We start from the raw sequence: 21,393 nt of genomic DNA, 5'->3' as shown, positions 1-21,393 counted from the left end.
TGGCTCGCAGGCCCAGCCGCTCCGCAGCATGTGGGATCTTCCCGGACCGGGGCTCGAACCCGTGTCCCCTGCATCGGCAGGCGGACTCTCAACCACTGTGCCACCAAGGAAGCCCGGGACCATTTTTAATGGGTACCATCTGATCATCTCATCAGGATCTTAGTGGTCCTCCCCTAAGAATTTTAATGCACTCACCCCAGCAGCCTTTGTGCCCACCAAAGTTAGAGATAAGTTTTTCAGGGTTTGTGTGTGCATGTGTGTGTGTGTTGTTTAATCCATGCCACTCAATATTTTACTAACTTAATGAGCTCACAAGAGACCTCATTACACCTTCTGCCCAGCTAAGTGGATGGGGCTCCTCCTCCTTGGGACTAAGGGGTCCAAGGGTTAATAGCTTGAATGTGGCTATGTTTTCCCTTTGTCCTGAGACAAGCACACCCCTGTCCCCACCCAGCCTCTGGGGATGGCCACGGGAGAAGCCATGGCTCAGTGCTTGCAGGGATTTTCTGAGCACTAAGGAACAGTTCTCCCCAACAAGTCAGAAGCCCCCAGTTTAGGAAGCCATTCCTTCGAAGGGAAGTGTGTTGAGTGGACCAAGGTGAGACCACCATTTCTCCAGGCCACTTCCCTGCTGAGGCACAAAGGCAGCAGGTTTTCCAGGAGCTGATCCAGAGCCAGATTACCCCCCACCACTCCCCAGGGACTTATTTCTACCTTGGGGGACCATGGCCAATAGGGACAGCAGGAAAGCCTTCCAAGTCCTAACTTTTAGAGGATTTTCATCTTGAAGCAATAGGATGGCAGGGTGCCCACATGGTCTTTAGGGCCAGCCCCTAGGGCCACCAGCCACAAACGGCCCCCTCACCCCCTGCTCAAACGCCGCCTTGGTTGCCCTAAGGGCAGAATCTGGGCTGCCTGGGATAATTCCAGGTGCTGGGCTGTGATATCAGAATAGGGCTATGACATCAAGGCGGGGGCAGGTCAGCCTGGGGGAGCAGGGCAGGAGAGAGAAAGAGAGCCCCTGAGGAGCTGGATTAGACCCCCTGGAGGTAAGGCCCAAGAGAGAGAGGTGTCCGGCTCTGGGTTCACTGCTCACAACCTCCTGGAGCCCCCACTGGGAGGCGGACCTGAAGATATGAAAATGATTCTGAGAGGTAGGTTGCAAGCCAGCCGAACTTCTGGTGCTTCCTTACTCACTGATTTAGGAGCAAGGAAAGCAACAAACTACCCTCTAGCTCCCCCCTGTGTCAAGTGAAAGGATACTCTCTATTTTCTGACTGAGAAGTTCCACTTTGGACCACACCCACCCAAGTGGGCTGAGCATCAAAGTCCCCCAGGATGCGGCTAAATGCAGGTAGATGAAATGTAGGACGCCCTTTACACTGAATTACAATAAACAAATTTCAGTTTAAGTATGTCCCAACTATTGCATGGGACACATTTACACTAAAACATCTGTGCATGTTTGAAGTTCAAATGAAAGTTGGTGACCTGACCTTTTATTTGCTAAATCTGTCAATCCTATCCAGGAAGATTTTTTTTTTTAATGCAGGTGCCCGCTCCCCACCCCCACTCCCGTCCCCAATGCTCTCATTCATTCAGATTTATCCCTGCAGGGGGACCTGGGAACCTGTATTATTTTAAAGCTGCCAAGGTGACTATTATCAATAACTACTGATGACTTTTCCTGAGCATTTGACAAGCCATGTGCTAAATTCGTTTCATGCACTGTCTAAGATAGTCCTCACAGCCCCTCTAAGGGGTGGTTCTATGATTAAGCCTGCTTTACAGAGGAGAGAAAGAGGCAACAGACAGCAAGCACCTCACTCAAGGTCACACAGTTACTAAGCCATGGTTTGAACCCAGGAAAGGTGGCTCCCACTGACTTAGAAATCTTTGAATTGGAAGGACGTTGGGAGGCACACAGTCAAAGCCTCTGGTGGACTGACCAACTCATGCTCACACTAACCAGCACGCCACTGTGCATGCACATGAGGGGCTGAGCCCGGTGGCAGAGAGCAAGCATCTAGCCCAGGCAGGGGGCCAGCTCAGGGAGGGTTTCCAGAATGGCCTCTCCTTGAAGGGGAAGCAGACCTAAGGGGAAGCAGGGTGTGGGAAGGGGCTGGGTGCTAACGAAGAGGGTTTGTAAGCAGGGGGCTCAGCTTGCAAGCCGGCCTGGCAGCAAGACAGTGTGCCAATGAGGAGAGGGAAAGCTGGACAGGTCTGTAGGGCAGGGAAAACCAAGAAGAGACAGAAGTCAAAACTGCATTTTATTTTCAAATGAACACACAGACATTTTTTTGTTGCTGCACAGTTCTATGCTTTTTTTTTTTTCTCTCGTCTTGTGGGATCTTAGTTTTCCGACCAGGGATTGAACTCAGGCCAGGGCAGTGAAAGCACCGAGTCCAAACCACTGGACCGCCAGGGAATTCCCCAGTTCTATGCATTTTAACGCATGTATAGATTCATGACACAGCTTCACAATAGGACACAGAACAGTTCCATCACCCCCAAAACACTTCCTCATACTAGTACTTTGTATCACTCCCTCCCTTCACCCTTCACCCTTGGCAACCACTGACCTGCTCTACGTCTTTAGTTTCTGCCTTTTCCAGAGTGTCATATAAATGGAATCATACAACTTTTTGAGAATGGCTTCTTTCACTCAGCATAATGCCTCTGAGATCCATCCAAGTTATTGTACGCATCAATAGTTCATTCACTGTGACTGCCAAATAGCGTTCCATTCAATGGATGTACCAGGGTTTGTTCAATCCACTGAATGACATCTGAGAAGTTTCCAGTACTTTGCTATTAAAAATAATGCTGCTATGGGACTTCCTGGTGGCACAGTGGTTAAGAGTCTGCCTGCCAATGCAGGGGACACGGGTTCAATCCCTGGTCCAGGAAGATCCCACATGCCAAGGAGCAACTAAGCCCATGCGCCACAACTACTGAGCCTACGTACCACAACTACTGAAGCCCGAGCGCCTAGAGCCCATGCTCTGCAACAAGAGAAGCCACCGCAATAAGAAGCCTGCGCACCGCAACGAAGAGTAGCCCCCGCTCGCCACAACTAAAGAAAGCCTGAGCGCAGCAACAAAGACCCAACACAGACAAAAATTAATTAATTAATTAATTAATTAATTAATTAAAAATAATGCTGCTATGAACATTTGTGTACAGGTTTTTGCGTGAACATAAGTTTCAATTTCTCTAGGATAAATATGCAAGGGTGTAGTTACTGGATCATATAGTAATTGCATGTTTAGTTTTTTAAGAAACTGCCAAAATGTTTTCCAGAGTGGCTGTACCATTTTACATTCCCACCAGTAACTTATGATGGATCCTCACCAGCATTTAGTATTATCGCTATTTTTTATTTTAGCTGTTCTAATAATGTGTAGTGATATCTCACAGTGATCTTAATTTGTATTTCTCTAACAGCTAATGATAATGAACACCTTTTCATGTGCTTATTTGCCATCTGTGTCTTCTCTTCAGTGAAATATTTGTGCTTCAAGACACCAAAAGGAGAGGAATCCCACCATGTCTCACTGACACGTAGCATGTGTTACTTTGAGTTGTACCTGAATGTCTGTCCTGTGTCCTTACCCAGAAGGCTAACCCCTTGGGAACACAAGACATGTGGTGCATCTCCAGCCTCTGACCACGCCTAAAGGACATGAAATGAAGGAATGTGAGCCTGAGGCTGCTCCCTCAGGGGTCCCAGACTCTCCTAGAGGAAGTGCAGGCTAGCAATCCCTAGCACTGTCAGCTGAGTTAACAGTACTTCCATACCAGCTGCAAAAGAAACCCCTGCTGCTGGCTGTCCCAGGAAAATTGTTCCGGAATGATGAATCCAGTAAGTGCTACCTGCTACATTATTTTCAAGAAGTTCCTAAAAATGAGGCAATGATTGATTGATTGATTGATTGATTGATTGATTTTACTTAGAAGCTACTAAGAGGAAGCTAGTTCTTCCACAACCAGCAATGTTCCTGCACTTGGCCTACGGGGTTGTCCCGAGCCCAGCTACAACACCAGCTACATCATTTGCTACAAGCATCCAAACTGAGACCACAGGTCCCTGCTGGGGGTCTCAGTGCAGCCCATACCTGAGATGCCCCCAAACACCCTCCTTCACTGGGAAATGGAGTGGTACCCTGGGGACCCCTGGCCAAGCTCAGCATCACTGCTGACACACCCAAGCCACAGAGCGCTGACCCCAAGAAAAAGAGTCATCATGGAGGGACCCATGCTCCAAATGGGTGAGACTAAAAGAGAAGGTCAGACTGATAGTCAATGACCTTCCATGTGCACTGAGAAGCTAGTGCTGGGGGAGAGACCCCAATGCCGGGAGACTGAGTATGGGGCACAATGACTAATGTCACTAGCCCCTCCGCCTGCTCTGTGCTAGAGCTCCTTCCACAGGACTCACTATATCCCGGACCAGCCTTGGAGACAATCCTGGAGAACAGGGGCTGTGACTCCTTCTCATCTGGGGCCCTGCCTCTTTAAAAAACACACAGGTCTAGGATTCCCTGGTGGCACAGTGGTTGAGAATCCGCCTGCCAATGCAGGGGATATGGGTTCGAGCCCTGGTCCGGGAAGATCCCACATGCTGCGGAGCAACTAAGCCCGTGCGCCACAACTACTGATCCCATGTGCTGCAACTACTGAAGCCCACGCGCCTAGAGCCCGTGCTCCACAACGAGAGAAGCCACCACAATGAGAAGCCTGCGCACTGCAACGAAGAGTAGCCCCCGCTCACCACAACTAGAGAAAGCCCACGCGCAATGAACACCTAACACAGCCAAAAATAAATAAATAAAATAAATAAATTTATATTTAAAAAACCCACACAGGTCTATATAAACACACACCTTGTGCTTATAACTTCAAAAGGATCACAGCTTCCCAGTCCTCCCCTCCGTATGTGGGGACCCAGTTTTCACCCATCAGAAACCTGCTATTGCTCTGAGCGGGCAAGGCTCTAAGGAGGCCAGCATTCCTACACAGGGCTTCAGGCATCTACTGGTACGACCCAGGTGGGAGGCAGCGTGACAGTGTCTCAGAATTACAAATGCACAGTCCCACAGACCCAGCAACCCCCCTTCCTGGGACGTCCGTTTCATTTATTCTTATACACACCTGAAATGAAATGCAAGGTTATTCACTGCAGCGTGGCGGGTCATAGCAAATTAAAGAAACAACCTAAATGTTCATCAACAGGCTATAGGTTACATAAACTAGGGTACATTCGTACAATGAAGTACTGTACTGTTGTAAAAACAAGGAGGAAGCTTTTTATATATTTATAGGAAAAAATTCCAAGATATACTATTGCTAAATGGAAAAAAAGAGAGGTGGGGGACTGAATTTACTATAAAATAAGTACTTATTTGAATACACATGTAAAGACATAAGATATTGGTAGCTCTGGTTGCCCCTGGGTGGGAGAACAGGGTGGGTAGCTGGGGATAAGAGTCAAGGGCAGACTTCACTGCATATGCTTTGAAACCATTGGTTTATGAATCTTATAAAGACAATACATATTTTTTAAATGTGTTAAAGTAAAAAATAAAGTGTCTTGCTCAGGACTTCTGAGCTGACCCTCCATCTTGGCAAAGACAGCATCTCTGGCTAAATGGTTTTCAATCTCCAAATGGACCTCGAAAAAACTCTGGCCTGAGGCACAAGTGCACCATCCTGGTCTCCCACCTCAACTCTGCTTCTGGAACTGACCCACTGCAGCATCCGAAAGTTCTGCTGAAGCCCAGGAACCAGACTTGTCCAAAGAAAGACACACACAGCCCTGCCCACCTCAACATTTCCACCCCAAGAACTGCCAGCCACCCTGACCACCTAATATCCCACTGTTGAGGACGCACAGAGCTGAGTGGGAAGGGCAAACACGCACCCTGACCTTCCGAGGTTGGTCTGAACTAGCCTGGTCACCACTGGCCTCCAAACACTTTCAGTTCCCACTCTCTCCAGACCCAAGACACTGCATGTACTCCCGCCGCACCAAGCACTCGCTACCTGACTGGCTGCTCATCAAGCGAACAGCCTTGGCCTTGGCCAGCTCCAGGGCGGTGATCCACTGCTGCCGCTCCACCTCTGAGCCGGCCTTGAGGTGGTAGGTCCTGCCCCCACTGGTCAGCACAATACCGCAAGAGTCCTCCGTGTCAAAGTGCGCAGCGAACAGGTTGATGGTGCCACGGCAGGTGTGGGCCATTTCACCCTGATTTCTGTGGGATGCAAGAGAAGGGATGGGGTGAGGCACCCAAACTCAATAGTCCTAGACTGAAAAAAAGCCTCAAGGCACATCCTTGGAATCTCAGACCCTTGGAGCTGGCACGGGAGATGGGAAATAAGGCCTCTTGGGATTGACTGGTAGGGGCTTGGCTTGTGTGGGGGGTGGGTCTCAGTGGGGAGAGTGGCAGAGGGAAGAGGGCTTGTGTCAGTGCCACATACAGGGCATGCCTGCTGTGGTCTGAGCCCTTGCAGACACCAGGAAATGGAGAGGGGTGACCGCCAGCGTCCTACTAGGCAGCACAGACCCCTGACTCCATCCCAGGCTCTTTCCACCAAGTCTCAGAACCACAGAGATGGAGCAGGGTGGGCATCTGCCACTCAAACTGAGACTAGAGACCCAGAACCCCAGGGGGTAGACTTGGAGGCCCACACACACACCGCCAGGAGTGACCTGGGAACTGAGATCTGCAGAGCAAGGATGCCACCATTCTCCTCTGGCCCCAGGAGATGAAGGCAATGGCTGGGCTGACACAGTACCCCTTGCGACAAGGAACTGACCCTTGGCTGGTTACAAGGTCATGGAGCTAATGGTACCAAAGTAAGGGGAAGCGGAGGTGACTAAAGTGTGGGCCATTTCCAACTGTGACCAGTGTCTGAAAAGTGAGATTCAACTATCATGGCTGGATCTACTTAACTCACTCCTTTAGACACTCAAAGGAAATTCAGACACCACTCTTCCCCCGCCTCCCCCGCGACGTACCAAAGCTCTTTCCACAAAGGATGTGGGAAAAGGAAGAGCAACTGGTCAGCACGTAACCCTGCCAGTGCCGGAGCTCATTTGGCACTTCTGCTGCTCTTTAATGCTCACTTACACTCCCTGGCTGTTCATCATCTGTTATTACTTCTTTGACTCTTCACCAGTTCCAAAGTCAGACGACTTGACACTCAGGAAGACATTTATCTTTCATTTGAACTACTGTTTCTGATTCTCTCCTGCTTTGGTTACATTCCTTAGGGAAGATGATACGCAGTTGACCCTTGAACAACGTCAGGGGTTAGAAGCACCCAACCCCCTGTGCAGTTGAAAATCTGCATGATGCTAGCAGAGAGTGAAGAGGATTCAGAAGGGGTGGTGGAGGAAGAAGAGGATGAATGTCGACCACAGCATCAGGACCAGCCACAGCAGCACCGAAGGAGCCTGTTTTACAACCTTCTTGCTTCAGTCTTCCAGGCGACCCCAGCTGGCCACCAGGAAGGGGACCCTGTCGCTGACTGGACTTGCCACGTCCCCTCCCAGGGAAGGGGTCAACGTGTCTTTGTTCTCTCGGAGGGTGGTGGTCCCTCCACTGCAGTGGGAGAGCAGATACCAATGAAGGCATGGGCGGACCTGAGTAGCGCAAGGTGTGGAGCGTGCTGGACACAAACCTGTGCACCTCCCCAGATTCCCTCGACCGCCTCCTCTGTCTCTCAGTCGGTGCCTCCTCCTTGCCCAACTGTCCCTCCACTTCTGGACTCTCGTAAAATGACAGTGGGAAACGGGAGATGGGAGTGAATGGGGCAGATACATCCTCCCTCCACTTGCACCTCTGTGGACTGCTGAGTGGTGCGTTTTCTCCTCATGTGTCTTCTGGAGGAGTATGTGCGCCAGGCCGGCTGTGTCTCTGCCGCTCGCTGTGAAGCGACATCCAGCAAAGGAAACGCACTGCATCACTGTCACTTCCATCTTCCCACTCCCCATTTCTGCTTCACTGCCCTTCGACTGCATCTCTCAAAGTGTCAACTCTTTTTTTTTTCTTAACATCTTTATTGGAGTATAATTGCTTTACAATGGTGTGTTAGTTTCTGCTTTATAACAAAGTGAATCAGCTATACATATACATACATCCCCATATCTCCTCCCTCTTGCGTCTCCCTCCCACACTCCCTATCCCACCCCTCTAGGTGGTCACAAAGCACCAAGCTGATCTCCCTGTGCTAAGCGGCTGCTTCCCACGAGCTACCTATTTTACATTTGATAGTGTATATATGTCCACGCCATTCTCTCACTTCGTCCCAGCTTACCCTTCCCCCTCCTCATTTCCTCAAGTCCATTCTCTACATCTGCGTCCTTATTCCTGTCCTGCCCCAAGGTTCTTTAGAACCACTTTTTTTTTAGATTCCATATATGTGTTAGTATACGGTATTTGTTTTTCTCTTTCTGACTTACCTCACTCTGTATGATAGACTCTAGGTCCAACCACCTCACTACAAATAACTCAATTTCGTTTCTTTTTATGGCTGAGTAATATTCCATTGTATATATGTGCCACATCTTCTTTATCCATTCATCTGTTGATGGAAAGTGTCAACTCTTTAATCCTTGCCTTGGGCTATGCGTTCTGGAGGACCTTCACACACACAAAAAAATGTCCACAGGCAAGAAAAAAAATTGACAGGCAACAAATTTTAACTCAGACACATAGAAAGACAAAGGCTACTAATCTGGAGCAAAGCACTCAGCCTTGTACGAGATTTCTGTTTAATGCTTGCTCAAGCTGACTCTGATTCACTTGGTAAATTCCTCTCCGGTCTTCTAAATTCTAATTTGGCAAGTACTTCCTGTGGGTTACCATATACAGGAATTGTGCTAGAAACTGGAGAGGTGGTAGATATAAAGGTAAATAAGACACATTTTCTGGCCTCAAAGAACATTCCGCTTTGTGAAAGAGATGGCCCATAAATTGCAAGGTACTATTTAATAAGCAGAGGGAAATAAATGCAAAACAAAGGGGGTGTTCGCTTTATAAAAATTCATTGAGTTACACTCTTGTAATTTACCTATTTTTCTATGTGTCTGTTACACACATACAATAGATTGTATGCTACATACATATCGGTTGCCAGTTAAAAGTTGGCTTTAAAATCAAAATGAAAGGATAAGCTGCTGGTGGTTAAATCTCAGGAAACAGAATGACCCTTTCTTGTCCTAGAGGGGTCAGGGGTACACTGGAGCAGTGTCTCAAACAGTGAGGGACTCTGCTCAAGCACAGACTAGGAGGAGAGTCAGGCTAACCCAGAGCAGCGGCATGGGGGCTGTGGCTCTGGGAAAGCCCAGGGATCCGGAGCAGCCAAAGGAGAGGGTCCAGCCAAGGCCTGGGTTGATGATGGGCATAAAAGTGAACTAAACTGTGTCCCCCAGGGAGATTTATTGAAGTCCTAACCCCCAGTACCTGTGAATGTGGCCTTATTTGGAAATATGGTTTTTGAAGATATAATCAAGTTAAGATGAGGTCATTAGGGTGGGCCCTAGTCCAATAAGACTGGTGTCCTTCTAAGAAGAGGAACAGACACAGAAACAGGAGGGAGGCAGAGATGGGAGTGATGCATCTACAAGCCAAGGAATGCCAAGGATCACCAGCCAACATCAGAGGCCAGGCGGGCCTGGGACAGACTCTCCTCCAGGGCCTTCAGAGAGAGCACAGCCCTGCTGACACCTTCACTTTGGACTTCTAGCCTCCACAAGTATGAGACTATACATTTCCTTTGTTTTAAGCCACCCAGTTTTTCATGCTTTATCACAGCAGCCTAGGACACTAAACACAATGGCTGAACAGATGGGTGGAGGAATGACCTTCTGGAACCTCACATGCAGCTGAGCCTGTTCATCAGCTGAGCACACCAACCACAGGGCTGCACCTCACCCTCCACATAGTTCCTGTCTAGAATACTCAGCACCATGGCACCCGCACAGCTCCTCTCCTTACTGGAGCAGCCCTGCCCCAAAGCTGCCCGTCTTGCTCGGAGCTTTCCCCTTTTCCGACACCACAGTGGCTAGACAGCCAAAAACGACCTGCATCAAAGATTCCAAGGAATCAGTTTCCACCGACGACCTGCATTCACACAAAACCTAAATGTGGAAGTGAGCAAGAGGAAAGGCATCCATCGTGGTGGCAGGAACTGCGACAGAGGGCGTGTGCTCTGGCAGCCCCAGATTCCAGGGCTCCCTGCAGCGGTGTCAGTGGTTCGCCCCATCACAGCAGAGGTGGTGAGAGTCTGGGGGCCCAGACTGCTCCTGACTCCTTCCAGCCCGCTCCTCCAGCCCTCCCAGCGAGTGGGAAGTGACCCCCGCCCCTGGCCGCACAGCCTTCTGCTCACACTAGCCAGAGTCATGTCTGCTGTGTGTGGCTGAGTCCTGACCCAGGCACCTCCCCAGAGGCTACATCATCTTGGAATGAAATCCTGTGACTGCAAACAAGGTGTGATGTTTGCTGTCTGGGATCCCTAGCAACCAGGCGAATCCTTGTGTGTTTGCAGAGGTTTTAAAATCTGGATCTAGAGATGCAAAACATACACTCGGAAAATGGAAGCCACTGATTGGGAGAGTTATTCGCAATAAATGTATCCAACAAAGAACTTGTGTCAAGAAAATATAAAGAACTCCTAAAATCAGTAATAAAGAGGCCAGCAACCCAATTTAAAAATGGGCAAAAGATTTAAGCAGGAACTTCCCAAAAGAGGATATCCAAATGGCTCATGAACGTACAAAGCAGTGCTCAATGTCATCAGTTATCAGTAAACATACACATGCCCCACGATCCAGCAATTCTGCTCCTACAGAACTCCCCACTCGGGATGTGCACACGTGTACATGTTCCAGAACTTCCACAGCATCTTCCTAATAACCGAGAACTGAAAACAACACACACATCTGTCCACACTAGACCGGATAAACAAATGGTGGTTTATTTGTTTGGTGGTTTATCCAATGGTGATGTATTATTATACAACAATGAGAATAAAAGCATTAGAACTGCACATAACAACCTGCAAGAACCTCACAAACATAATGTTGAGCAGAAGTCAGACACCAAGAGGACGTATTGTGTGACTCCACTGATAAAAAGTACAGTAACAGGCAAAAGAAAGCTCTGGGGTGACAAGTCCAGACAGCACTTACCCTTGGGGGAGCAGTGACTGGAAGAGGACATGGGGGGACTCCTGGAGGCCTGGTCATGTTTTATTTCTTCAGCGGGGCAGAGCTTATTCAGTGTGTTCATTTTGTGATTTGCCCACTTTCCTCTCTGTATATTGTACTTTATTAAATGTTTACATTTAAAAGTACAGGAATGGGGGGAATTCCCTGGCAGTCCAGTGGTTAGGACTCCGTGCTCTCACTGCCGAAGGCCCGGGTTCAGTCTGTGGTCTGGGAACTAAGATCCCGCAAGTCGTGTGGCCAAAAAAAAAAGAACAGGAATGGGGAGAATTCTTGGCTGGCAGTGGTGGCAGCAGCAACGATTGGTTCTCAGGCAGGAGAGGTAGCAGGGCCCCGGGGGCAATGTCCTTGCCGGGATGGTTCTGTGACACGACTTTGAGCCTGGATCCGGCTGCCCAGCCTGCCTTCTTCTCACCTCTCCTCTGAGACCTCTGTTCTGCCTTTTCAGGGATTCTGTGAGCAAATGAAGATCCTTCCAGTAAATACTTCTTTTTTTTTTTTTTGGTTTAACATATCCAGAGCTGGTTTACTGTTATTCTCAACTAAGAACCTGCTGGTACATGTGAGCAGCAGCCACAGAAGGGATGTCGGAAGGTGGGGAGGGCAGTGAGGAAGGTTGTAAGAGACGCGGGCAGGAGAAAACAGCAGAGTTCGGTTCTTCTGTCTCTCGGGCCAAGGGGATGCTATTAGGACCCTTCAGGTCTAAGTAATGAAGCTCAGCTGTTTGTTCTAACCACCCAATCCCGAGGGCTTACCTTAGAAGTGTCTCACACAGGTTAGCCATTTAAGATGTGACAAGAAAGGCAGGAATGTCACCTCTCTGTTCCAGATGCAGAGGGTGAGCCTCGGAGATGTGGGCAGCTCAGTGGAGCTCCCAAAGGGGACTGCGCCACTAGAGCGAGGTCCACCCACCCACAACCCTGCCTCTTACCCACAGGGCCGCACAGACTTGTCCGCCAGGCTTCACGTGTGCTCTCAAAAGTCACCAAAGCTGGTGGGATGGCTCTATTTAGAAAATGCTCGACATGGCAAGTGTCAGACGTGGCCCATCAAACAGAAGCATCTACAGTGCAGTGTTTGCTTCCAGAGGTAAGACCATCACTACGAGACCTGACCCCATTTCATTTTGCTTCTGGCCTCATTCTTCACCATTTAGAGTTTCCCTTGAGAAATGGTAATAAATGCTGCTACAAGTTCTACAGGAAGGATATTTCTAATGTAATTTTTAGAATAAAAACTAAAAAGGAGACTCAGGATCCATCCTCCAGTTACTGAAATTCACGAGGCTACATTTTTACACAAATGGAGGATGACAGTAATTTATAAAAGACAGCACACTTATCAAGACAACTTGGGCTTCCCTGGTGGCGCAGTGGTTGAGGGTCCGCCTGCCGATGCAGGGGACACGGGTTCGTGCCCCGGTCCGGGAGGATCCCACATGCTGCGGAGCAGCTGGGCCCGTGAGCCATGGCTGCTGAGCCTGTGCGTCCGGAGCCTGTGCTCCACAACGGGAGAGGCCACAACAGTGAGAGGCCCGCGTACCGCAAAAAAAAAAAAAAAAAAAAAGACAACTTATATCCAGGTAGTACCTCAATTTCTGTAAGAGTCTGTCACAAACATGAGTCTTTTGATCCTTGCAAGGGTCCAGAAAGTGGGCAAAGCAGACATTGATTTGTTCAGCAAATATTTAGCAAGTATATTCTATATGGCAGGCACCTGTAGGAGGAAATTAGCCTCATTTTATATCCAAGAAAGGAGAGGAGGCCAGGAAAAGGTAAATCATGTGCCCCCATCCATAGAGCTGGTAAACAACAAAGCCAGCACCAGAAATCAGTTTCTCTGCCACCAGCACAGGGCTCTTCTCAAGGAGAAAACTGGGGTTTCCATCCAGAAAAAAATGTTCTGCTTTACCCGGTCATTGTTTGTATTTGCTGTTTACAAGCTAGAACATAAGTTCCACGAGCCACAGACCTGGCCTGTCTTGCCCCTACACACGTGACACATGGTGGGAGCTCAGACATGTTGGGCTGGCAGAGTGAATTAATACATGCGGGTTACATGCAGAGGAACAAACCCAGGGAGATGATCCAGGCTCGGCCCACACCGGAAGTTCTGCCAACCTCACATGCTAAAAGTGGAGTAATGGGGGTAACACCACCCCACTGCGTCAACATCACTGACTGAAAATCCATTAGACATATTTTGTAGTTCCATCAAAATATCAAAATATCATGAACTACTCAGTGACACCTAAGGTGGTTCTTCAGATTATTAAGTGGAAAGCCTGTCACAGAATATTACGTAAATGCTTTAGATCTCAAATTTAGACTAAAAAGGTCTTGTCAAGTAGAAAATGGATGAATGTTTTAATGGCTGAAGCAAAAATTAAAACACTGTCTGATGTGGTTCTACATGTGTGTAGAGGAAATATTTAAGACAATTATGCTGTAAATGGGGGAGTGTAAAGGAACTTACGAGGAGGTAAGGTTTCTATACTTCACTAAAACTGGTAAAATGACATCAGCAGACTGTGATAAGTCATGTATATGTAATGTAATATATAGAAGAGCCACTAAAAAAGTTATCCAAAGAGACATACTCAAAAACACTAAAGAATGATTAAACATAGGGTGACCACATGACCCAACAATTCCACTCTGAGGTATACACCCAAGAGAAATGAAAACATATGCCCACACAAAAACTTGTACACAAACATTTATAATAGCATTATGCATAACAGCTAAAAGGTACAAACAACACCATCAATGAATGAATGGACAAAAAAAGATTCATACAATGGGGCCCAACTTGGTTGAACCTTGAACATTATGCTAAGTGAAAGAAGCCAGGCACAAAATTCCACATATTGTATGATTCCATCCATATTAAAGTCCAGAATAGGGAAATACAGAGAGACAGAAAGGATTGGAGTGGTTGTTTAGGACTGGGAGCACACAGCTGGGGCGCACAGGAGTGGTAGCTAAAGGGTATGGGGTTTCTTTTGAAGATGATGAAGACATTCTAAAATTGACTTTAGTGATGGTTGTACATATCTGTGAATATATTAAAAACCATTAAGTTGTACACTTTAAATGGATTATTTGCATGGTATGTGAATTATCTCTCACAGATTAGAATGAGAATAACAGCTGTAATACATTAAAAGACATCAAGTCAAGGAGTTCATAATGAAGCTGAAAAAGTAAGTCATCAGTAACCTTGGAGGGATGCTAGGGAACCATTTATTTGTTTGATAATTGGTGAATAAAAGAAAGCATGGGGCATTTTCCTACCATTTCCATATTAACTAAACCATTGGGTAACCTAATGGTTGATGAGGGGAAGTTTCTCTTTATAGAATTATTCCCTCTAATAACTGAAAAAGGCAATAATAGAATATCAGCATTTTGCAAACTGTAATAAACTAATGGGTCTAGAAAACTGTCAACAATGGCCTCTGATATTTGTGTGCATATGTGTGTGTGAAAGGGACAGAGAGAGAGAGAAGGAGGGAGAGGGGGAAGGGGAGGGAAAGAAAGGAAGGAAGGGAGGGAGGGAGGGAGGGAGGGAGGAAGGAAGGAAGGAAGGGAGGGAGGGAGGGAGGGAGGGAGGGGGAAAGAAAGAACCAGCCAATACATGCCCCTTTTCAATATATCCACGAACTATTCTGCCAGTATAATTTAATCTTACTCTGATGGAATCCCTAGCTATCAGTTTACAGGAAATAAAGAAGATAGAAGAGTATGATAAATAACATTATGGAGATGCAATCAGCAAAATCCAGTTTGTGTGAAACTACAGAACAAATGACCCCGTTTCTTCAACAAATAAATTGCAAGGGGAAAAAGAGAAAGAGAGAAGAAGAACCCATAAATCAAGAGAGACTGGGGGGCCCCTTCCCCTTTCCCAGGAGAAACTAAGCTGTGGGGATTCAGACAGTGCAGTCAGGCCCTGTGGCAGAGGGGTTTGGCCAAGACCACCACCAAGATCAGCAATACCAACGTCAAGATAACTCAGCCAGCACGACTGGTTGCGCAGGAACAGAGGAGATTTGGCCAGCGTGACCAGGAGGGTGTTTTCATACAAGGGACTGAGCAAATAAGTAAATATATTGAGGATAATGGGAGCCAGATCTCTTACTGTCAGAGTCTGAAGTTGGAAACATGGAAGAGAAAGGTAAGAAAAAACTACCTCTACCCACAAAGAGAGCCTAGAAGCAATAATGTCCCAATGACAATGAGCACACCTAGCACTCAGTGTTTGGCTTCTAGATACCATTTTCCACTAAAAGGAACCATTAAACTAATGGGGAAATTTTATTACGGGATTATATGAAATCATGCATGTAAAAATTTTGAAAATTGTAAAGCACTATAGAATTTAAAGAAACTTTCATTCAATAAATATCTATTGAATGCCTACAAATTTTTTTTTATTAAAGAGAAATCAATGGAGAAATTTTAATATTGACTGGATATTTGATAATATTAAGGAATTATTGTTAAATTTTTAGGCATGTTAATGCCATTTAGGTTAATTTTTAAGAAACTTTCATCTCTAAAGAGATACATAATGAAATATTTACAAATATTCATTATTATTAAAATTATTTTTTAACTTATTTTTTAACTTAATTCTTAGAATTAAGTAAAAGATGTCTGTGACTTACTTCAAGTTAACTGAGGGTGGGGAGGCCATAGACTGACCTTACAGTGAGACTTGCTAACACTGGGTGATGGGCCATCATCTACTTTTATGCGTTTGAAAATTTCCACAGTAAAAAATAAAATCCATTTAAAATCTATCGCATTTTAAATTCTTCCCTGTGTACAGTGACGGCCAACAGCAGCGATGAAGGACTTTGGTGACAAGCCCCTGTAAGCCAGCGCACAAGGCTATGCGCTGAGTGTCTCGGGAATCAAGGAATGAGATGATGGGTCCCTAGGGCACAGGGCGGGATCTATTTTGAGCACAGTCCTGCGCCTACACATTCAGGATACTTGAACGGATTTGATTTTTTTTAATCAGCACACAATCTCTATAACTGCAGCCACAATCTACAGGGTGTCCCAGCAACCTAGATTCTTCCTTTTACAAGTGATCTGTGAGCTTACATGTTCAGCAGCACTAAAACATACCCCCTAAAAATGTTACACCAAGCAAAGGAGGCTCTAAAAAAGAAAATCAGTTACCAAGACAAGAGAAAGACTGAAATGCCAGGGATTAGAGGTCAATTAAGGAGACACTGAAGTCGAAATTTAACACACTAAGGACAATTACAAATTTAAATGCACATATTACTATACGAGTTTATAGAGCTGATGGTGAGACATAATTTATTCAGGAATTATTCTTCTTCCCTTCATGGGCTCCGGTATTATAGGCACTGACGTTAATATTAGATGAAATAATCTTATGTAAAAGTGACTCCCACCAAGCTTCAATGGAAGCAGAAACAGCAGCTCAGCTCTTGTCAAACCATGAGAGCAGCCTGCAAAACCAAAGTCCCCACAGCACAGTCACAGACTCCCAAACGGAGGCTGAGTTTAAAACAACCATCACCCCTGTGGGGCACGTTCATTCTTTCGTTCAGTCAACGTGGCAGGGCAGGCCCTGGGGTCAGATCAGTGAGCAAGACAGATGAGGTCGGGGCCTCTGTGGCATAGTCTATCTCCTGGGCCCTCACAGCATCCAGCAAGAGTGTGCGTTCTGTCTCCCCTCCAACATTTGGACTGAACAAGGGAAGGGCCCTGTCAGCAGAGAGGGGTCTCCCCCCGACACGGTTCCTCGACTCTAGAAAGATAGTCCCCGGCATGACTACCCCTGAAAGAGACCTCAAGTATGTCTTCTTCATCCTCTGGCAAATCCAGCCCTGCTTTCCTTGAATGGACTGGTTAAACAGGAGTGTGGGGTTCAACAGGAGGTTTTCACTCGTTACGCATTCACTGTTAGAAAAACCCTGACATTCAGAACATCCCCTTCACTTACGAAAGAGTTTACCAAGTGCTTCTTCACGGTTTATTTCAGACAGCCAAGTAGGTCCGTTTACGGATGACGAAAGTGAAGGTCACAAAGGTTTGGAGCCTTCCTCCCCCATTGGGCAGGGCTGACTTGTATAACTAAGAGGATACAGTGGAAATGACAGAGTGTGACTTCGAGGGTAGGTCAGAAAAGGCATTGTGGTTCCTGCGTGCTCTCTCTTGGATCACTCCCCCTGGGGAAAGCCAGCTGTCATATTGTGAGGACACTTTGGACAGGTCCACAGAGCTAGGAACGGAGACCTCCTGTCAACAGCCAGCACCACTTGGCCAGGCAAGTGAGGGAGCTGCTTAGAAGTGGAGCCTCCCTCCAGGCCCAGTCAAGCTTCAGATGAGTGTCACCCTCATGAAATCATCCCCAGCCAGAATCCCTCCAACTCCTGCTCAAGAATTCTTTTTTTTTTAATTAATATTTATTTATTTATTTGGCTGCTCTGGGTCTAGTTGCGGCACACAGGATCTTCGTTGCAACATGCGGGATCTTTAGTTGCAGCATGCGGATCTAGTTGCCTGACCAGGGAACGAACCTGGGGGACCCCTGCATTGGGAGCGTGGAGTCATAACCACTGGACCACCAGGGAAGTCCCTCACTCATGAATTCTTAACGCCACTAAACGTTGGGTGATTTGTCATGCAGCAATAGATAATACACAGGGACACCGAGCCAGCCTCTCTGAAGATGAAGAGTATGGTCACACGGAAGGGATAAGTCCAGCTGTGCAGGACAGAAAAACACCCCTATCAGGACAAATGCTGCCTGGAAACCCACCTCAGCTCAACAAAGGAAGAATTTTCTGACATTCAGAATTATATCAGTAATACTGTTTTGTCTTGGAGATAAAGGTTTATTCTCTGTCACCTGAGAGGTTTGCCCAAGGCTCATGCTGAGGGGCCAGAAATGCTATAGGAAGAAGTCAATCAACAGACAGATGGTTGGACCAGATGACCTTTAAGTTCCTTTCCTACCTAGACATTCTCCCACCACTAGCTTCCCAGGCACCAATGACAGGTCTGTCCAGTGTGTGGCCAGCTAAGAGTTACTGAACACTGATCTAACATGCAATGGGCCTTCTAGGAGGAAGCAACTGAAATACGATCTACTGGTCCTGCCCTCAAGCAGCTGCACATGCCCACAGATGACATATCACTCAGCCCACTTGTTCAAGGTGGCGGAGGGTTCCAGGTGCCGCTGCCTGAGGCAGAGCTGTCCCGGCCACCTGCGGATATGCAAGCAAGAATAAACCCCCCCTTGCTTTAAACCTCTGGGTTTGGGGGTGGTTTGGTTTGGAGCTGCCTGATCCAGGAGGAGAGTGAGCTGAGGACCCAGTTCTAACTCTCTCTCCTGTCAGGATGGTCACAGAGCCCACTGTCATCAGAGTATGACCATGGAGGAAGAGGTGAGATGATCCTGGAGAGGCAGAGATGAGGCTGGTCCTGAGGGTGGGTGGGTTGTATGGGTATGGAATGAAGGGAAGGTGGAAAAGGAGGCTCCAGTGTCGAAACGCAGAGGGCCGTCAGCAGTCTTGTTAGCAACCTAAGTGTCTGCTCTTGATCTCCACCTACCTCCTCTTAGGCTATGGCAAACACCCTTTCAGTGAGTAGAGGACTCTGTAGCTAGTCACAGAAGCCTAGAGATGTGAGAAGGGACCTTAGCGGTCTGCCTTCTTAGATTTAACTTCCCATGGTCCCAGATGACAGAGGTGCAGCTGGACCTTGAAGATGACACGCTGTCATATTCAATGAGTGTCCGTGTTTTTCAAAAGGGTTTGGTTTTCACCTTCACATATATGGTCAAATGATCTTTGAGAGGGGTGCCAAGACCACTCAATGGGGAAAGGACAGTTCTCTTCAACAAATGGTGCTGGGAAAACTCGATATCTGCATGCAAATGAATGAAATCGGACCCTTAACTTACACTGTATACAAAAATTAACTCAAAATAGATTAAAGGGCTTCCCTGGTGGCACAGTGGTTGAGAGTCCACCTGCCAATGCAGGGGACGCGGGTTCGTGCCCCGGTCCGGGAAGATCCCACATGCCGCGGAGCGGCTAGGCCCGTGAGCCATGGCCGCTGAGCCTGTGCGTCCGGAGCCTGTGCTCCGCAACGGGAGAGGCCACAGCAGTGAGAGGCCCGCGTACCGCAAAAAAAAAAAAAAAAAAAGATTAAAGACCTCAACGTTAAGACCTAAAAGTATACAACTCCTAGAAGAAAACAGGGGAAAAGCTTCATGACCCTGGATTTGGCAATTGGGACTACGTCAAATTTTAAATGTTTGTACATAAAATGACACAATCAAAAGAGTAAAAAGGCAACCTATGGAATAAGGGAAAAATATTTCCAAATCATATATTTGATAAAGGATTAATAATGAGAATATATGGAGAACTCCTACAATCAACAACAAAAAAATCAAGTAGATTAAAAAATGGACAAATGACTTGAACAGACATTTCTCCAAAGATAATATACAAATGGCCAACAAGTACATGAAAATGCGCTCAACATCACTAATCATCAGAGAAATGCAAATCAAAACCACAAGGAGCTATCACTTCACACCCATTAGGATGCCCATTATTAAAAAAACAAACAAACAGAAAACGAAAAACAGGGACTTCCCTGGTGGTCCAGTGGTAAAGAATCCGCCTTCTAATGCAGGGGACCTGGGCTCGATCCTTGGTTGGGGAACTAAGATCCCACATGCCACGGGGCAACTAAGCCCACATGCCCCAACTACTGAGCTCCAGTGCCTCAACGAGAGAGCCCACACGCTCTGGAGCCTGCACACCACAACTAGAGAAAAGCCCGCACACCGCAACGAAGACCCAACGCAGCCAAGAAATAAATAAAATAAATAAATATTTAAAAAATACAAAGTGTTGGCAAGGATATGAAGACATTGGAACTTTTGTGCATTGTTGGTAGGACTGTAAAATGGTGCAACCATGATGGAAACAGTATGGAGGTTCCTCAAAAATTAAAAATAGAACTGCCCTATGATCCAGCAATCCCACTTCTGGGGACATATCCAAAAGACTTGAAAGCAGGGTCTCAAAGAGATGCACACCCATGTTCTATTCACAATAGCCAAGAGGTAGAAGCAACCCAAATGTCCATTGACAGATGAATGGATAAGCAAAATGTGGTCTATACATACAATGGAATATTATTCAGCCTTAAAAAGCAAGGAAATCCTGTCACATACTACAGCATAGATGAACCTTGAGGAAATTAAGCTAAGTGAATTAAGCCAGTCACAAAATGACAAATACTGTGATTATTCCACTTTTATGAGGAATCTAAAGTAGTCAAATTCATAGAAACAGAAAGTAGAATAGCGGTTACCAGGGGCTGGGGAGAAGGGGAAAAGGGGAGTTGTTTAACGGGTAAAGAGTTTCATTTTTACAAGATGAAAAAGTTCTGATGATCTGTTTCACAACAATGTGAATATACTTAACACTATTGAACTGTATACTTAAAATTGGTGAAGATAGTAAATTTATGTTATGTGTTTTTACCATAATTTAAAAAATTACACTGCTAATTAATGACCAAGAAAGGCAGCAGGGCTGGGGGTGAGCTTGATTTCCCACTGTCTTTACAGCCTATAGATGATCATATCTAACAATGGCTAGACCCTGGTTATGAAAGATGTGGTTCCATACATGATCTGATGGAAATATTTTAATACTTAAGAATTGGACAATTTGGGACTGAGAGAACTCCTGGGACCCAGGAGGAGTTCTAGTAGGTACTTTCATGTGTTTCCTCTCACTTTCTATCCAGCAGCTAGACAACTGGATCCTTAGAACAGACAAAGGGTAAACTACATGGACCTCTAATTCAAACACATCTATTTTCAAAACTTTTGGGGGAAAAGGGGATCAGGACAGTGTAGTAACTAAGAACAATTGCTCTGGACTTAGCTTGGCCTGGACTTGAATCTGGCTATGCAACTTACTAGTCGTGAAATCTTCAAGCCTTTTCAATCTCTCTCACTTCTCCATCTGTAAAACAGGGACAATAATAATAGAACCAATAACCCCTAGGCTCGTTCAAAGGATAAAATGAAATAATCCATCCAGAGTGCTTAGCACAGGGCCTGACACATATGAAATA

The 21,393-nt window shown here is 46.5% G+C and overlaps 1 protein-coding gene across 2 annotated transcripts in view; it reads right to left on the bottom strand.

Annotated features, from left to right (window-relative positions):
- Positions 1-21,393, bottom strand: part of OSBP2 (oxysterol binding protein 2) — a 158,442-nt gene that overhangs the window by 122,694 nt on the left and 14,355 nt on the right. For both annotated transcript variants that reach the window (XM_081251648.1, XM_081251647.1), the window contains exon 2: positions 6,046-6,254. In XM_081251648.1, the coding sequence (XP_081107774.1) occupies positions 6,046-6,254 (209 nt within the window). The remainder of the gene's footprint in view (positions 1-6,045; positions 6,255-21,393) is intronic.

The sequence above is a fragment of the Mesoplodon bidens genome, assembly GCF_964165515.1.
Source record: "Mesoplodon bidens genome assembly, chromosome: 13".
NCBI classification, from domain to species: domain Eukaryota; kingdom Metazoa; phylum Chordata; class Mammalia; order Artiodactyla; family Ziphiidae; genus Mesoplodon; species Mesoplodon bidens.
This window is presented reverse-complemented; position numbering and strand designations above follow the sequence as displayed.